This window comes from Penicillium hordei, assembly GCF_028827395.1.
Source record: "Penicillium hordei strain IBT 12815 chromosome Unknown utg000006l_segment0_segment0, whole genome shotgun sequence".
In the NCBI taxonomy this organism is placed as follows: Eukaryota; Fungi; Ascomycota; class Eurotiomycetes; order Eurotiales; family Aspergillaceae; genus Penicillium; species Penicillium hordei.
The window spans coordinates 441,187-457,151 of record NW_026623147.1 but is presented as its reverse complement, the minus strand read 5'-3'; the positions used below and the strand labels follow the sequence as shown (position 1 = coordinate 457,151).

Genomic DNA, 15,965 nt, shown 5'->3' with positions numbered 1-15,965 from the left:
GCCTTCCGAATTTGCTGACCGTTCTGGGGCAGTGCAATGAGCTCTCTCCCTGCCAGAATTGCACCCGAAGAAAAGAAGAATGTAGCCTCTCCCAAGACCAAGGCATCAACATAATCCCATCTTCAAGAGCACAGGTAAGAAAAGCCAGCTGGGGCTACACCAGGCTCTAATTAAGCTGCACAAGGCGTCAGCATAACCCTTGTTGTTTAGTTCCCTCTTCATTCTCCAAGTCTCATCGATTCAAACTTTCTTTCACACCTTTTCCCCAAGTCAACTCAAAGGCAGTCTGATGAGGCAACGTGGGGAGAAGACCTCTTCCTGATGGGTCATTTCACCTCTTCCACGGCCTATACAATATCTCCCCGGACAGAGGTTCTCCAACTATGGCAGAAGGTGATCTCCGAGGACGCTATCTCTTGCCCCTTTCTAGCCCACGGCATACTCGCCTTTTCCGCTCTACATCTAGCCAGTCTGCGGCCATCACAGCGAGAAAAGTACGAGCAACGCTGCCGGCGTCATCAGAATGAAGCAATTCCCGAATATCGACGTGTTATCCAAGACATCAGGCCTGGGATCGCCGGTCCGGTGTTCGCTATGGCCTCTTTAGTCGTTCTTCTCGGCCTGGCTACAATTTCAGACAATGCTCTTCCCAAGGAAGATACGCTTTCCCGCCATCGCCCGGACTTGACCGACGTCAAGGCTTTATTTACTATTGTAAGGGGCCTGGAGGCTGTTCTGAAGCATGGAACAGCCGTGTGGGACACTATCACCAACAGTTGCTACAGGGTCGCCATGACTGGTCATACGGCCATAAGCGGGCAAGTTCTTGAGCTTCCCGTGGACGTCCAGCTACGATACCAGCAGTTAATGACGGATTGTCTGGACAGTCTCCTAGCAAGAGAAAAGTCTGCTAAACTAGCATGTTTAGACGCTATCGAGTCGTTGCAGGGCATTCATAGTGAGCTTCTATTTCTGGTTTCCGAAAATGGCTCTGAGGAGGTTGAACTTGAACCAGCATACGTGGTTAAATGGCTCGCATTGGTACCTTCTGAATTTGTTACTTTGCTGCAGGAGGAAAACACCGCCGCTCTTATCATATTAGGGGACTTTTTCGCCCTTTTTCAGTTGCTAGAAAATATGTGGTTCTTAAAAAATGTTTCGACAAATGCACTCAATGCGATACAAGAGGTCATCAACCCGAGGGGGCTGGTCTGGCTGAAGGGTTCGGAAAAGCAGAGAATGAAGTTAGCTCGCCAAAATCTAGTTATTTCTTGAATGACCGCAACCTTACGATCTGTCCGGCCGAATCAATTGTGGTATCTGTCAACACTTCCGAAAGATCGCAAAATTTCGCAGAATCCTTTCAATCATCCGTTCGCTGTGTTCAACTGCCTCCGGCCTTTACGATGTAGTTGGTGATTGGCTTCAATTTCAATGATGAAACGTAGCTTAAATCTGGGACAGGCTGGGTGTCGTATGGGTAGGGTCTAGCCGTCTAAACAGCGTTGCTGCCAAACATAGACAGTAGACAATGGAAAACTGACAGAATATATAGCCAACGTAGAGAGGTACATCCGAAGTTCGGAACATTGCAGCACCGTCCTTTGCCTCATCGCGTTACTCCGTTCGGGAGTTAGTCAACGGTGAAATCTCGCGAAACCCGCCCCCTCCTCTCCCACATCTAGGCGTTACACGGCTGAACAAGCTGTAAAGGCGGCAAACTCAATCTAATAATAGAAGACTTTATAAGAGATCGTAGCAATAGCATGAAAGTACAGAATAGCGAATCCGTGCCTGGTCAGTTGCAAGCCCTCTGAAATGTGAATAAATTGCTTGGTATGACGGACCCTTTCCCCGCAGGTCCCATTGAAAGTCCGTATGATCCCTTGCGTACTCTTGAGGCGTATAGATGCATGTAGTAAAATAGTCCCAATCACTGCAATACCTAGTTAGTGAATGAAAGTTTGATTTTTGGGAGAGATTGAATACATACATAGATCAAACAGTTCAGACATTTTATATTGAAATATCTTGCGAGCGTCGATCTTGCAGGTGATTTCAAAGCTTCAAGCTCCTTTTCCGATAATGATATTCGAATAGTGTGGAAAAGATCAGACATGCTTGACGCTCTGTGTCTGGTTCATCGAAAACCCCCTTCTAGTAACGGCTTTTCAAGGCGTACGGCTATCAGCGCCAATATTTCAAATGGAAGGATCACCAATCCAGCCATCTTGCACCGGGGTACAATAGTCTTGTTAGATGGGAACCTTTAGGGGAATAGGCAGAATATGTTACTCTGGTAACTCCAGACTGATTTCGATTTCCCTATCTGTCCCGACCCCACGGTGTTTCCTTGCACGACTATACTAGGTGGCTGATCAGCTAGTATCTTTCTTATTTGGCGGCGTTCTACACTAGCCACCTAAGGAGACTATCGTTGAGGATATAGTCGGCTCCTTCTGCAAAGTCAAATCTAATAGTAAGCGATGCGAATTTTTCCGAGCACCTTTTTCCTTCCGCATAAGCGAATTAAACAGTTCGGTTTAGGAGCCTTGTCCGCTAAGTTGCGTTTGTTTATAATTTGACAGAAAACTGGTGTACGAACAATATATGGTATAGATGGCCAATGTTGACAACTCTAACTAAAATAACAAAACCGGCTATTTTAACAATCTGTGCGGATATTGATGACTAACTGTAATATACACTTTTGTATAGTATGCCCGGTACCTAATATCATATAATGTTTCTAGTATAATACCTGGTTTCTACTATATATCCGGACTTAGTATTCGATATACCCCCTAAAGACTATATTTTCCTAGCTTTAAGAGCTATGACTTCCTTTAATTCTAAGCCTTGTAACAGCCTTAATTTCATCACTTTTTCGGCCTTCTAATGGCCTCTGTTTCCTAGATTAGATGACTAATCTCTCTTATCCCAATTAGCTCTCTAAAGAGATACTACTTCTACCTCAGAAGAGCCTTTATAAGGCTATCTACTAGTATAGCCGTAGTCAGAGCCTAGTCTATATTGACTCGACCCTCGCTAACCTCCTATCTTATCTAGTAACGATTAATATTAATATACCGGAGCTTTATATATATCGCCGCCCCTTCCTTCGTTAACAAATCGACCGGTTACTAGTTATTATATATAATAGGTAGTAGGTAGTTAGGTTAGAAGCCTAATATAGTGAGGACTCGACGCTACTACTATATAGTCTTACCTACCTCGGCTAGAGCTAGTAGCTCTACCTCGGTAGTCGACGTAGTTACTATCTTCTACTTCGTCGCTTTCTAGTCGATTAGGCAATTATATAGCTTATAGATATAACCCTCGGAGCTCTTCCTATCTTTATTGTTAGCACTTTAGCAGATATAATATTATAGCCTAGAAGTAGGTTATAATATTTTAGTAGGGAAGTGGTATTAGGTAATCCTTATAGCTTATATAATTATATTATATAAGATATAAGCAGTTATACTTAGCTGAAATAGGAAGTAAATATCGTGAATAGAAGTCAACTTGATTGTTATTATGCTTATATTATCATAATATACCAGCTAAGCAAGGAATTTCGATTCCTTATATAGCTAGTTAGGAGGCAATTATGAGATAATATAATATCTCATAATGTTATAATATGACTTCACTATATATAGTAAATATCATAATATGATCTCACTATATATAGCAGATGATAGTGAGTCATAATATAGTTTTACCATATAAAATATATCTAAGGATCACTTAGATAGTACCGGTAAAATATATATAGGCTCCTTTCCCACCATAATATATATATACCATAGTATGTATCCCATATATAATAATATTATGCTAACAATGCTGCATAGATTGTTGAAATAGTGGGTTTTGTCATTTTAGTTAGTTAGAGTTGTCAACATTGGTTATTTATACCATACATTATTCGTACACCAGCTTTCTGTCATTATACTATAATCGATTTAATATTAGCTAACTATATATCCTATATTATTATATCCTTTAGTATTACTTTGACCTCAATTCGACGATAGCTGATTTTAATAGAACGATTCCGGGCTTATAACTAACGGAAAGCTAGTATACGAATAATATATGGTATAGATAACTAATATTGACAACTCTCTAACTAACTAAAATAATAAAATCCGCTATTTCAACAATCTATACGGACCAAGATGACTAACTGTAATATGCACTTTTGTATGGTATGTCTGGTACCCAATGTCACATGATGTTTCCGGTATATTACCTGGTTTCTACCATGTATTCGCACTTGGTATTCGACAAAAACCCCTTAAGTGCCTTGGTAATAGGCACTCGCTACCAATGACTTGGCCGAGTGCTAAGAAGTACTGGCCTAAGGTATCTAGCAAGTTGTTGTCTCGGGCACCAATAGTAAGCAAACCCTACAAACCTCTCGGGAGCACAATATTGCCTCATAGAGATCACCTGGGTAGGAACTAACCCAATTTGGAAAGGTCCACGGAATTGATGTGGCTGACTAATACCTTGGGGGCGGTAAACCAATTGCTCCACCGGAGTTTTGCCAAGTTCTGCCGAGCTTTGCCGTTCGCTGGGCTCGGTCGAGGTGACCATTTGTTCCGTGCCGTCAGTGGCAGAACGCCTCTTGAGCTTGACTGGACTCACGGCCCTTAAGTTACATCCTTCGCAGTCGCCCCGGAATAGGGGCTCGGATCTTCCCCCTCATTATCCATCGTCCGCTTTGTTCAACTATCCAATGGTTGACCTGTATGTCAATCACACCACCTGCATTCGGATAAATCCTGGTCTCGCCAGGACCTTTACCCCGGTTTCCGTCCATTGCCCCCGCCCCCTAGCGTCCAAGCCATGCGGAGGTAGTTTAGCGCAAATTAGGGAATGTTTATTGTGATCCGAACGGAGCTTCTCATAAAATGCCTGTACCCCTCCGTGGGCTCCGTTCATTAGTTTGCCCTGCCCGGTTCACCCTTCGTTTTCTTCTCCTCTTTTGTATCTTGTTTCTCTCGGTTACAACTCTCCTGGGACTCAAAATGCATCTCAAATCGTATGTCACAGCCGCCCTTTATGGGTTGCCTGCCCTGGCCAATGCTGTGCCATCACCATCTCACTCCCAGACCGCGTCTCCCTCGCCGTCTGCTGCTGGCTCAAATGCCGATCACTTCAAAAGCTATACGATCAAGGCAGAAAATATCACTGCCAAGCTTATTCCGTATGGCGCGCGTCTCACCTCCTTGCTAGTTCCAGATCGTGACGGCAATGTCCAAGATGTCGTCGTTGGGTACGATGACCCCAAGGAATATCTGCATGATAGTGAAACCAATCGCACGTTCTTCGGCGCGGTTGTCGGTCGCTATGCCAACCGTATCCAGAACGGTACCTTCACTATTGATGATGATACCTACCACGTTCCTGAGAATGAAAACGATGGCGTGGATACCCTCCACGGTGGCTTCGTCGGATATGATATGCGCAACTGGACAGTCACTTCACATAGCGAATCCTCCATTACCTTCACCTTGCTCGATCAAGGCTTTGAGAAATTCCCAGGAGACGTCATCACCCATGCTACTTTCAGCGTGTCTACCGAGAAGACTCAATCCAACCCCAAGGGACTTCCCCAATTGACCTCAAAACTGGTGGCTCTTTCTTTAACAGAGAAGACCCCCATCATGCTGGCCAATCACATCTACTGGAACCTGAACGCGTTTAAAGAATCCAACGTGTTGAAGGACACCACCCTGCAACTTCCTCTCTCACAACGGTTCGTCGGTGGAGACAGCATCTTGATCCCGAACGGCACTATCCACGACGTTGAGAATACCTACCAAGGAGCTTTGGACTTCACCAGCCCCAAACTCATCGGCAAGGACATCGAGAAGACATACGACCTCTGTGGCGCCGGCTGCACAGGCTACGACACATGCTTCCTCGTCGACCGACCCTCAACCTACGCGTCGAATTCGTTGGCCACGGTCCTGAGCGCCTCGTCCAGCTCCACCGGTATCAGCCTCGACGTCGCTACCAACCAGGCCGCGCTGCAAATCTACACCTGCAGCGGGCAGAACGGCTCCATCGCCACTAAGAAGTCGCAGGCCAAGCGCAACAAGGATGAGGGTGGTGACGCCGGTGCCACCCACGTTAACAAGTACGGATGCTTCGTTATCGAGACCGAGGACTGGATCGATGGTATCAATAACCCTGAGTGGGGTCGTATCCCCTACCAGGTCTTTGGTCCTGATGATGGGCCCGCCGTTAACTGGGCTACATACCAGTTTGGTACTATCTAGATTTTAGAACTCCACAGTACAGTGTGCTATACTTGCATTGGATTAATAATCATCTCTGCGTGGGCCTTTACGCGCAGGGCTTATTTTGGAATTCATTTCCTTAAACTTTACGAGAGCCACGTGTAGCAAATTCAATCATACAGCGAGATACTGGAAAAAGACATAATAGAACATCTATACATGCAAATTTGCTCACTGGTCTGCAACACGACCTATGCAGCAGACAATAGACATCTACAGCTTCGAGATCCCACCTCCATTATCCCCACTCCCCTTAACAATCTCCTCCTCCCAATAATTTGGATTGAAAGTAATCCTGTTCAGCGGGTTCAACCGATGGGCACGATTAAATAGATCTTCATAAACACGACCATCATATCGGCCCAGCGCACTATAATTAAGTCAGTCACACGTATTCCTGTACCTAGGTATCAACCCATCTCAAACGATGTGATAACCACTCACCTATCCAATAAATAATCAGGAATCATCCATGAATCAACCAGTTTCACGGCATGGGGTCGGATACGCGCCATTAGATCTTGGACTCGACTAGCTAGGGTATTCAGATCTGCTTCGGAAACAGCGTTGGCGCGGAAGACTGGTGTTTTCATTAGTTTGTAGGAATTAATGGTGAGTTTGTCCATGTAGGCTTACATTCGAAACTTTCTTGCTCCATGTTGTGTAGTGCGAACAAGCGGAAGCAGTCCCATAAGACGGTTTTTATCGGTGCTGACAGGGTTTTGTCGTTGGAAAGGGCGTCGAAGAAGGTTGCGACGATGATTGATTCGGATTGTGCTGTGTTTTTGTGTTAGGCCAGTGTATAACATCTCGTTTCGATTTTTAATTACCCCGACTTAGTTTGTGGAGCTGGATTAGAAGACTGTTCCAGTTCTGTTTTTTGATGACTCTTTGTTCGTATGCGTCATATGCCTGTTGAGTATTAGTTTCAAGCTGTTCAATAGTATGAGTTTCGTAGAACTTACCATGGCAGTAGCTCTCAACTCAAAGCTCTTAACTATGTCCAAATCACTGTTCAAGATATCATATCTCTGCTTCTCTGGATCTTGATGACGCTTGTTACGAATAAACTCTTTAAATCGAGCATCAGTCTCATCAACCCCGGCAGTATCAGGCGACTCGGCAGCGGCAGTCATCTTCTTGATCAGATACGCCGCAACCTGCTGCGTAATCATCCAATTATCGCCCTCAACAGTCGGCTTGGAGAGGTAATCATTATTAACCTGGATCAAGCCACTCCCGCCACCAAACCCATGGCCACCCATGGCGCGTCGACATGTCTCAATGCCATCCGCTGCGAGGATAGTGCACAGACTTTTCAATCCTGAAGACATGCTGTGCATATGAGCCAAGGAATTGAAATTGTCCTTCTCGATATCCTGCCGTGCGTTCTTGTAGACTGTCTGCATGGCAAGACCTGTGTAATGAAGTGCGAAGGTCGTAGCAAGGAGAGGCAGGATTCGAATTTGGACAGTCGGATAGTCCAAAACGGACATCTCCGGTCCCTTTTTATCGCCGTCTCGATCTTGGAACTGGCGTCGCACGCTGCTATACCGCACTGCAACAGTTACTGCCCGTGCGAGGACGAGTCGGGCGCGGTGGACCATGTTTGACCGCACGTAGGTCAGTGAGCCATAGATTAGGGCTGGCTTCTCTGGTTTGGTATAAATCCCTGTATGGGGGTCGACATTTGAGTATCGTGATAGCATAGCAGAGTGTGGGATTCTAGCATATTTTTAGCGAATAGACTAGTATAATGTGGACAAGGAACAAACCTGAACTGATCAAACAGCATGTACGCATTATCCATAGTAATATATCCATATTTCGGACCAATATCTCCAACAACAATCCCATCCAACGGTTGATGTGTCTTCATATCCCGCACCTGCACAATAAACGGATGAGGACCATGCGAGACGTATCTATCCGGCGATCCAGGATCCGGGAGAAGCAATTGCGCAACCACAATAGCGTGGTTAGCTAAACGGCCCAAACTACCATTCCACCATTTACTCGCCGTAAGAGTCGGACTATGCAGCACAAACTCCTTGGTCCGGCTATCCCATCGCGCCTCAAGCTCCAGACCACGGACATTACTCCCATGTCCCAGTTCTGTCTGTGCATATGCACCGATGATCTTCCAGGACTCGGTCAATGGCAGCCAGTACGCCTGCTGTTCCTTGCTGGCCTGTTCGCGGATGGTCGTGATAAACATCTCCATATGCAGGAAATAGGGCGACACATCGTCGACCAGGTACTCGGCCATTTGGTATTCGAGGTAGCTCCATTTGTAGGTATCTCTCATTCGGCGTAAGAGTTTTGCGCGCGCAACTCCTAGCTTGAACCTTTCCGGTCTGGAGAGGTTTTGTTGCTGGTCTTTGGAGAAAAGTGGCTCTTGTTGGATGATGAGGAGAATCCGAGCTTGTCGTTCCAAAAATCCATCTGAAGCCAATAAATGGCGTCCTAATTCTTCAGTGGCGATGTTGGATTGTTCACGCTCGCGGGCTAGTGTCGTTGGCCCATCTGGTTGGCTTGGGCGAAGGCTATCCGTAAAGTCAGGCATTTTGGAGTTGATTCTTGGAAGATCTGTATGTCAATAACAATTCTATTATTCTCGACTTTATTCATATATCAAATCCCCGTACCGAATTGCCTTGGCTAAATCGATAGTATCTTCAAAACCACCGAGTCCCGAATGCCGACACGCCTACCCCGCAAAATGTAAACCGCGGAGAATCAATAAGTAGCCGAATAGATAGAGTATAGCGATGAATTATTGGCTGAGAAGTTCAGCGGGGAAATGATGTGTTGCCGCAATTTGTATAGTCGACTACAATGGGATAAGATGGCCAACGACCCCAGGTCAGCAGTACACAGGCTCAGACGAAATGGGAGACCGCACTCTATTAATCCCTCCACATGTGGGAGACAATGTCTTGCCAAATCTCCCCTTTTTCCACAGACTGTTGCGTTATGCGCAACGTAAGCCTTCGCCAATTGTGGTTCGGGACTTGGTTGCTGACGTGGAAAAGACATACCATCATCTTGTTTCGGATGTGTTGGCCTTTCGCAAGGTTTTAGAAAGCTCACTCAGTCATGAAGCTCGACTCGATTTGATTGCAGACAAGGAGGTATACATTGGGTTACTTGCACCGGGGGGGTATGAATACACCGTCGGCTTCATCGCAATCCTCGCAATCGGTGCAGCAGTCGTGCCTATGGGTAAGTTTCAATATTCCAGAGAAAAACGCATAGCTGATAAGCAGCAGCTGCCGCAGTACCAGCAGAAGAAGCCTCGTACTTTTTATTGAAAGCACGATGTGTAGCTTTGGTAGCAAGCACAACCAGCGAAAACACGGCCCAGTCGGTGGGTCGCTATATGGGAGAAAGCAAAGGCATACACATCCCCTGCATATCCCCAATAGCATCTCATTTCCGTCCCACACTTCTCCCATCAGACGAAGCGACCATCTCCTCCGGTCCAGTACCAGATATGAACGCGGCAGCACTGGTAATTTTCACGTCCGGTACGACAGGGCCCCCCAAGGGAGCTGTGCAGCGTCGTAGTTATATCTCCGGGAATGGGGAGGCCGACGCAGACTATTACCAAATCACAGACAAGGACACAGTCCTCCACGTCCTTCCAGTGCATCATGCCTCCGGCGTGGGCTTGACCTTTCTTCCATTCCTCGCGGCCGGTGCATGTATTGAGTTCCGCAGTGGAAGCTTCGACATAGCGTGGACGTGGGAGCGCTGGCGACAGGGAGGTCTTACCTTTTTCTCTGGGGTTCCCACCATATACATGCGTATGATGCGGTACTATGAAGAGAATATTGCAAACCAAGCTCCTGAGGTACGTGACCAGTATATCGCTGGTGCGCGTCAGATTAGAGCGATGCTGTGTGGTACTTCAGCTCTCCCAGGGCCTGTACAAGAGTTCTGGCATCAAATCAGGGAAAAGCCAATTTTCACTCGATATGGTGCGACAGAGTTTGGCGCAGTCATCAAGACTGAATTGGATTCCGATGGAACGCCACAGAACAGTGTTGGTCGTGTTGCTGAGGCCGTCTCACTCAAGCTTACCGATGAAGGTCAGATATTAGTGAAGTGTCCTTACATGTTTTCCAAGTAGGTCAAATGTCCTTTCGAAAGCTGATGTAGTTCCATCCTCACGCATCTTCCCAACAGGTATCTCTTCGATGAGAAAGCCACTGCGGATGCACACGATGCCGAGGGATACTTTAAAACGGGAGATATTGCTCGCCGTGAAGGAAAATACTATTTCATCCTAGGCCGCGCCTCGATCGATATCATCAAGTCAGGCGGCTACAAGATCTCTGCGTTAGATATCGAACGCGAAATCCTAGGTCTGGATTATGTTTCCGAGGTCATGGTTGTGGGCGTTGAAGATGAGGAGTTTGGTCAACGAGTTGCTGCTACTATCAGCCTGAAACAAGATCAAAAGACCACCCGGAAGAGCCTCACAATTTCCGAGCTGCGGGAGGATCTGCGAAGTAGGATGGCCGGGTATAAGATGCCGACTATACTTCGTGTGGTCCAAGGTGAATTGCCCAAGTCGGGGACGGGGAAGGTACAGAAGAAGATATTGGGACCGCAGTATTTTCCACCTAACTACCGAGGGCTGTCTGAGGTGCAAGTCTGGAGCAGGGAGAATAAAGCCAAACTATAGGATCAAATTTAAATTAAAGCCTGCCTGATCAAGTGCTGGATAATTTTTACACATACATGCATTTGATCTCATTATCCATATCAAATCTTGACCTTAGCAGGCGCCGAAGTCACCCGACTATGAACATAACTAATACGCTGAAACTTCTCAATAGCATCCCCCCAAAGCTCCTGACGAAGCAAAGCATACACCCTACACAGCTTTAGCAGATATTCTTCCTATAAAAATTATTCCTACAGGTCAAAACTTACCCCATCTTCGCTTTAGGCGCCCACTTCGCCCCCAATTCCAAAGCGACATTCAGCATCTCTTCCGGTTCCGCAACAGCATCCACAATCCCATCCTCTAGCGCTTCAGGCCCAGTCCACTTATGCGCCTCAAGCAGCATCTTACGCGCAATCTGCGGACGCAGCTTGAGACGAGGCAGCGAGCCGATCCCGTCGAAGTGCAAGCCCAGGTTCACAGGCGGCATGGAGATAAAACCGCGGCGGGAGTTCATGATTCGGTAGTCGTGTGCCAGGGCGAGCGGACAGGCACCACCGAAGGTGTGCCCAGTTAGGAGGGCGATTGTTGGGAATGGGAAATCAAGGATCGTGTGGATAAGCTGAACGTTGGTTGTGAGTATGGTCTCATACAAGATGCTTATGTCTCTGTTCTCACTGGATAGAATCCATCTGTATTGGCAAATGGATTGTGGTCTGGATCATCCAGCTCGAGTCCCTAGGATTCATTTGTTAGTTCTTCTGGTGGTGCTCTGTTTCGGGGACTTCAATGTACAGTGCACCAGAATTTGGCATCATTGCCCCGTGTGATTACTGCTCCTTCTGAGTCGGAGCCCAGGATTCTTTCTACGGTGCGATAGGCCCGGATCATCTCCTGACAATATGATGAGTTCAACCGGTTCTCCGGGGGCTTCTGCATGGTCAGAACGAATACATTCCCATGCCTCTCGAGGGAGAGATTGTGGAAGGTTGGGATTTCTGTCATGATGCCAACTGTACGATTGAGTAAATATTGATATCGTAGTATATCCGATGTTCTACGTTAAACCGTCTATTAGTTAACTATCTGGCGATATACGTTCGTAGATCCCCCGCATTTCCACATCCTCACATTTACGTTGCCGAAATTCACCGAGTGCCGAGATTAAAAGATATTTGACAATCTTTGCTCATATTCATCGCTGTCATATTTTCTATAAATGCTCTGGAATCTATGGGTATATAGGTACATAGTCAAGAAATTTCTACCAGGCGATCTCGCCATTCCATTCTAAATCCTTGAACAGCCAATCCCCCATTCCCTGATATTGATTAAAGAAGTCACCTGGAATATCCTGCGACAGGTCTCCCACAGTGATGCCTTCATTGCGGTCCAAAATCGTCGTTAGTGGTCTGTACTCATCCGAAGATATAGCATCCGGTGCCCGGGACTCGGCCCAATCTCCTAGCACCTCTGGGGTCCCGGCTACCATAAAGCGATTTGTGCTGCCATCATGCCCCGCTTGTCCGAGATCCATGAAATATGACCAAGCCCAGGAAAGATCCGGGCCAAATCCCTCGAAAAAGGGTTGATGTTCTCTACAGAGCGTCATCGACGGCATTTCGTCTACTGTCGATGCGCTTCGCTGCTTTTCAGCAATGCTCTTCAACGCCCTTAGGCTGCCTTTCGCTGATGACCAGCGTTTCGCGAGTTCCTCGAGAGCCAGGTAAATGGATTCCAAGCTACCTGCTGCCTTCTCCCGGTGTGAGGGTACGTTATTACACGATAGAAGCCCGATCCCGGCAGCCAGAAGGTGGAATGTGAACACTGGGCTTAGGAATTGGATCTCATCTCGAGCGAGGAAATCTTCGAATATTCCTGCCATAAAAGACGATGCTAAAAGCACTCCTAGTGACGCAGACTCTCCGGGGTTTGGTCGACACAGGATTGCGAGGCAGGTAAAGTATGGAATGTGGAGCTGACGTGCTTCAAAGTTGTATCGGGCCAATGTTCTTTTCGGTAGTGCTGCATCTTCTGAAATACTCTGGAGGCAAAACAAGCGCAGTGATGGTGGAAGATCGCGTGTCCATCGATATAAACGATTCTCGAGGTTCTGTCGAGCCTCACGTGTGAGAGTCTTGCGACGACAGTACTCAGTGAGATGGCCCAGAATAGAACTGATCTCGACATATGCGATAAACAGAGTAGCATTTGAGCTTGAATCGTGGAAATCCTCAGGGCAAGGCGGTGCCACCTCACAATCCTCCAGGTCCACTGCTAGTGGCCGGCCCTGTCCTGCAGAAATGCAACAATCTCTAGCCTGTCTGATGTCAGCGATTCTCTGTGCTAGTGCACATTCCTTACTTACATATAGAGTCCACCACAGTCTGCGCCTCAGGGCAGCATCTCTTTTATTCGTTGGTTCCTTATGCAATCCAATCTGATGAGCTAACCCAACTCCCACATATCGCCAGAATCCACTAGTATTGGTGGACACATGTTCAGGGCCTTCTGGGTTATACCAATGCAAAATGCACACTGCTGCAACGACAGTCACTGGGTTTCTCTCGTATCCAGACCAGAACAGGGCTTTTGCGCGACGATAAAATTGATGCAAAGATGCATACGCAGTCACAGCCGGTGCAGACGTGACTCGGCTCGCAGCGACGAAAATAGACTGGAGAAGGAGTATGGACGGCTTCTGGGAGCCGCTTTCTTCTAGCCAGCTCCGCTCAATTATCGGCATCCATGGTGAACATCGTTCCATAAATGTGTTAATCAACCCTTCTCGGATGGCTCGTGGTGGGAGATCGAATGCACCTTGCAGTCTGAGCAGCTGAATGTCATCTTCAGTTGGCCCATCTGCGTCTCCTTCTGGGTAAGATCTAGCCTGTTCTTCGTTTATTGCCACTGCGTCACCAAAGTAGCGAGAGCGTGCCATGAAGCTTAAAGTCGAAGCGGATGAATATGGATTGGAGCCTGGTGTGATCGGCGCATGGTCTCCAGTACCAGCTCTACTTTGGCTGGTCTTGTGGCACTCATTCCGATCTTGGTCATACTCAGAGCTTGTACGTAGAGATCTGACTGAGCCGATAGGACTAAAGTTGCCTGTCGGCTGTTCCCAGTTCATCCGTCTCCTATTAACCGCTTCGGTATCATTGACGCCAGAGTCACCATCATTACTATGGGCTCTTTTTCTCTTGCGCTCTCGTCGACTGCACGGCAGTTAGTATATTCGTTCCAACATCATAAATTAAAATCAGTTTTCTTACGAACAGGGCCATTGATGCCGCTGGCAGTTCACACATACATCGGGATTCCCGTCGAAGATACAGCGAACCTAAAGAGATCAGTATGTCTCTCTAGGTTATTCCACTTTCTCGTACCTTCTTTTTATTGCACGCAACACATGCTGTAGGTGCACGTAATGGCGGAGGACAGAAATCGCTCATTTTACTTTAGTTTCATGCATTTGTAGAAAAGTCGGGGACAATTCGGAGTGGTCTCCTCTCCCGAGGTCAATTTCCCCAGCTTTTATTACTAACCGGCTCTTTCATAAATTACATTTATTACAGACCTTCGCAAGCGAGAGTCCGTAATTTTTAAAAAAGAATTTCAGGGGTTAATAGTACGGCAGTCTTTTGCGTCCATCGCGTCAACCCATATAATTTGTCCCTCATGGGTGTGATCTGTATATGTTGTATGCCTTGTTTGAGCTGTATCCATCGTTACGTTCTCATACATCAGGAACCTTCTGATATTAAACAAAAATACCCGTAGGCCGTATGGGTCATGGTTAGGAGAATACATGTAATTAGTTCCAAGATTGCTTTGTGAAGTATGCAATACTAATATCGACACCGAGATGGATATAGTTGATTGAACAGCAATGTTTAAAATAGCATGAACGATTCTTGTCTCTTGTTCTCTTGTTTAGCCATATTTCTGGAGGTTTATCCGAAGCAAAAACATAAAAAGACAAAAAGATGAGGGCCCGAAGCGCGATTCGAACACGCGGCCTCTCCGAATTTGAGATATAAACCCAAACGGAGAATCATACCACTAGACCATCCGGGCGGAAGATATATTGTGGGGCTGTTTAAGGATATATATATGAGATTAAGTAAGAGGTTCACATATAGCGATAGATCATCAAACAATATAGCATTGTTGTGGGTGTCGATCGTGGGAGTGTAGCTATTCCGTCCATCTAGAAATTCATATTTCAGCACAATTTGACTCTTGAAACAAAATAATAGATGAGCCATTTGTGGATATGTGTAGTTTATATAATAGCAGAAATTTGGCGCCCCACTATTTCTTAGTGAAGACTTTTATACGGATCCATGAATTTTGATAAATTATGATAAATTTCCTGTATTCTATACGCTACTGGTCTTACTTTGTCTAGATGTCTATATAATGACTACCTACATAGTAGGTATGCCTTATGTCTGGATTGGTCTATATATGATCCAACAAGTATGAGTGACAACTCTATACATATATATTTCTTCTATTAAATCATATAGTTAGATAGTTATGTTACGCTAGTTATTGGTAATATATACATATGTTAAATAACTAGTTCACATCATGTTTCACTAGGTAATATCAACAAGATAAGTCAATGTTATGTTTAGAGATGCTGTATAGGAAATAGTTATATACGCCAATACAGTAGCAACATTTATATCTGTTACCAGCCAAGTCTTCGAGTAAAAGAGTGCATTTAAACGAGAATTCCAAGTATAGGGAGAGAAAGAAAGAAAGAATCAAAGAGCTGCAAAGACAGGGTCCTCTGTTGAACCTTGTTAAACTCCCGGCAGAATCTCATCTCTTGACCTCCAAAGGGTAACAATATCTAGAGAAAAACAAATAGATTAGCCGCTTAGTACAGTGATTAATTTAGTGGCATAACTGATTTTTGGTTCGCTGAACCGCTTTAATCAGATGTTATACATAGAAAA

At 45.9% G+C, this 15,965-nt stretch overlaps 6 protein-coding genes across 6 annotated transcripts; 3 read left to right on the top strand and 3 right to left on the bottom strand.

The window, feature by feature from the left end:
* Positions 1–321: 321 nt before the first annotated feature.
* N7537_010867 (uncharacterized protein) lies at positions 322–1,275 on the top strand (the record flags this gene model as incomplete). The annotated part of the gene is made up of 1 exon (XM_056901921.1): positions 322–1,275. One exon carries the CDS (start codon positions 322–324, stop codon positions 1,273–1,275), a length of 954 nt encoding a protein of 317 aa, XP_056747208.1.
* Positions 1,276–5,042: 3,767 nt separating this feature from the next.
* Positions 5,043–6,299, top strand: N7537_010866 (aldose epimerase family protein; the record flags this gene model as incomplete). Its single annotated transcript, XM_056901920.1, has 1 exon — positions 5,043–6,299. One exon carries the CDS (start codon positions 5,043–5,045, stop codon positions 6,297–6,299), a length of 1,257 nt encoding a protein of 418 aa, XP_056747207.1.
* A 234-nt stretch (positions 6,300–6,533) lies between these two features.
* On the bottom strand, positions 6,534–8,886 carry N7537_010865 (uncharacterized protein; the record flags this gene model as incomplete). Its single annotated transcript, XM_056901919.1, has 6 exons — positions 6,534–6,690; positions 6,765–6,900; positions 6,957–7,097; positions 7,151–7,232; positions 7,286–8,045; positions 8,096–8,886. 6 exons carry the CDS (start codon positions 8,884–8,886, stop codon positions 6,534–6,536), a joined length of 2,067 nt encoding a protein of 688 aa, XP_056747206.1.
* Positions 8,887–9,211: 325 nt separating this feature from the next.
* Positions 9,212–11,013, top strand: N7537_010864 (uncharacterized protein; the record flags this gene model as incomplete). Its single annotated transcript, XM_056901918.1, has 3 exons — positions 9,212–9,545; positions 9,593–10,451; positions 10,512–11,013. 3 exons carry the CDS (start codon positions 9,212–9,214, stop codon positions 11,011–11,013), a joined length of 1,695 nt encoding a protein of 564 aa, XP_056747205.1.
* Positions 11,014–11,093: 80 nt separating this feature from the next.
* Positions 11,094–12,000, bottom strand: N7537_010863 (enoyl-CoA hydratase/isomerase family protein; the record flags this gene model as incomplete). Its single annotated transcript, XM_056901917.1, has 4 exons — positions 11,094–11,205; positions 11,265–11,617; positions 11,674–11,733; positions 11,791–12,000. The coding sequence occupies 4 exons, from the start codon at positions 11,998–12,000 to the stop codon at positions 11,094–11,096; spliced, it is 735 nt and encodes a 244-aa protein (XP_056747204.1).
* Positions 12,001–12,259: 259 nt separating this feature from the next.
* N7537_010862 (uncharacterized protein) lies at positions 12,260–14,447 on the bottom strand (the record flags this gene model as incomplete). Its single annotated transcript, XM_056901916.1, has 4 exons — positions 12,260–13,315; positions 13,364–14,210; positions 14,268–14,335; positions 14,382–14,447. 4 exons carry the CDS (start codon positions 14,445–14,447, stop codon positions 12,260–12,262), a joined length of 2,037 nt encoding a protein of 678 aa, XP_056747203.1.
* Positions 14,448–15,965: the final 1,518 nt, after the last annotated feature.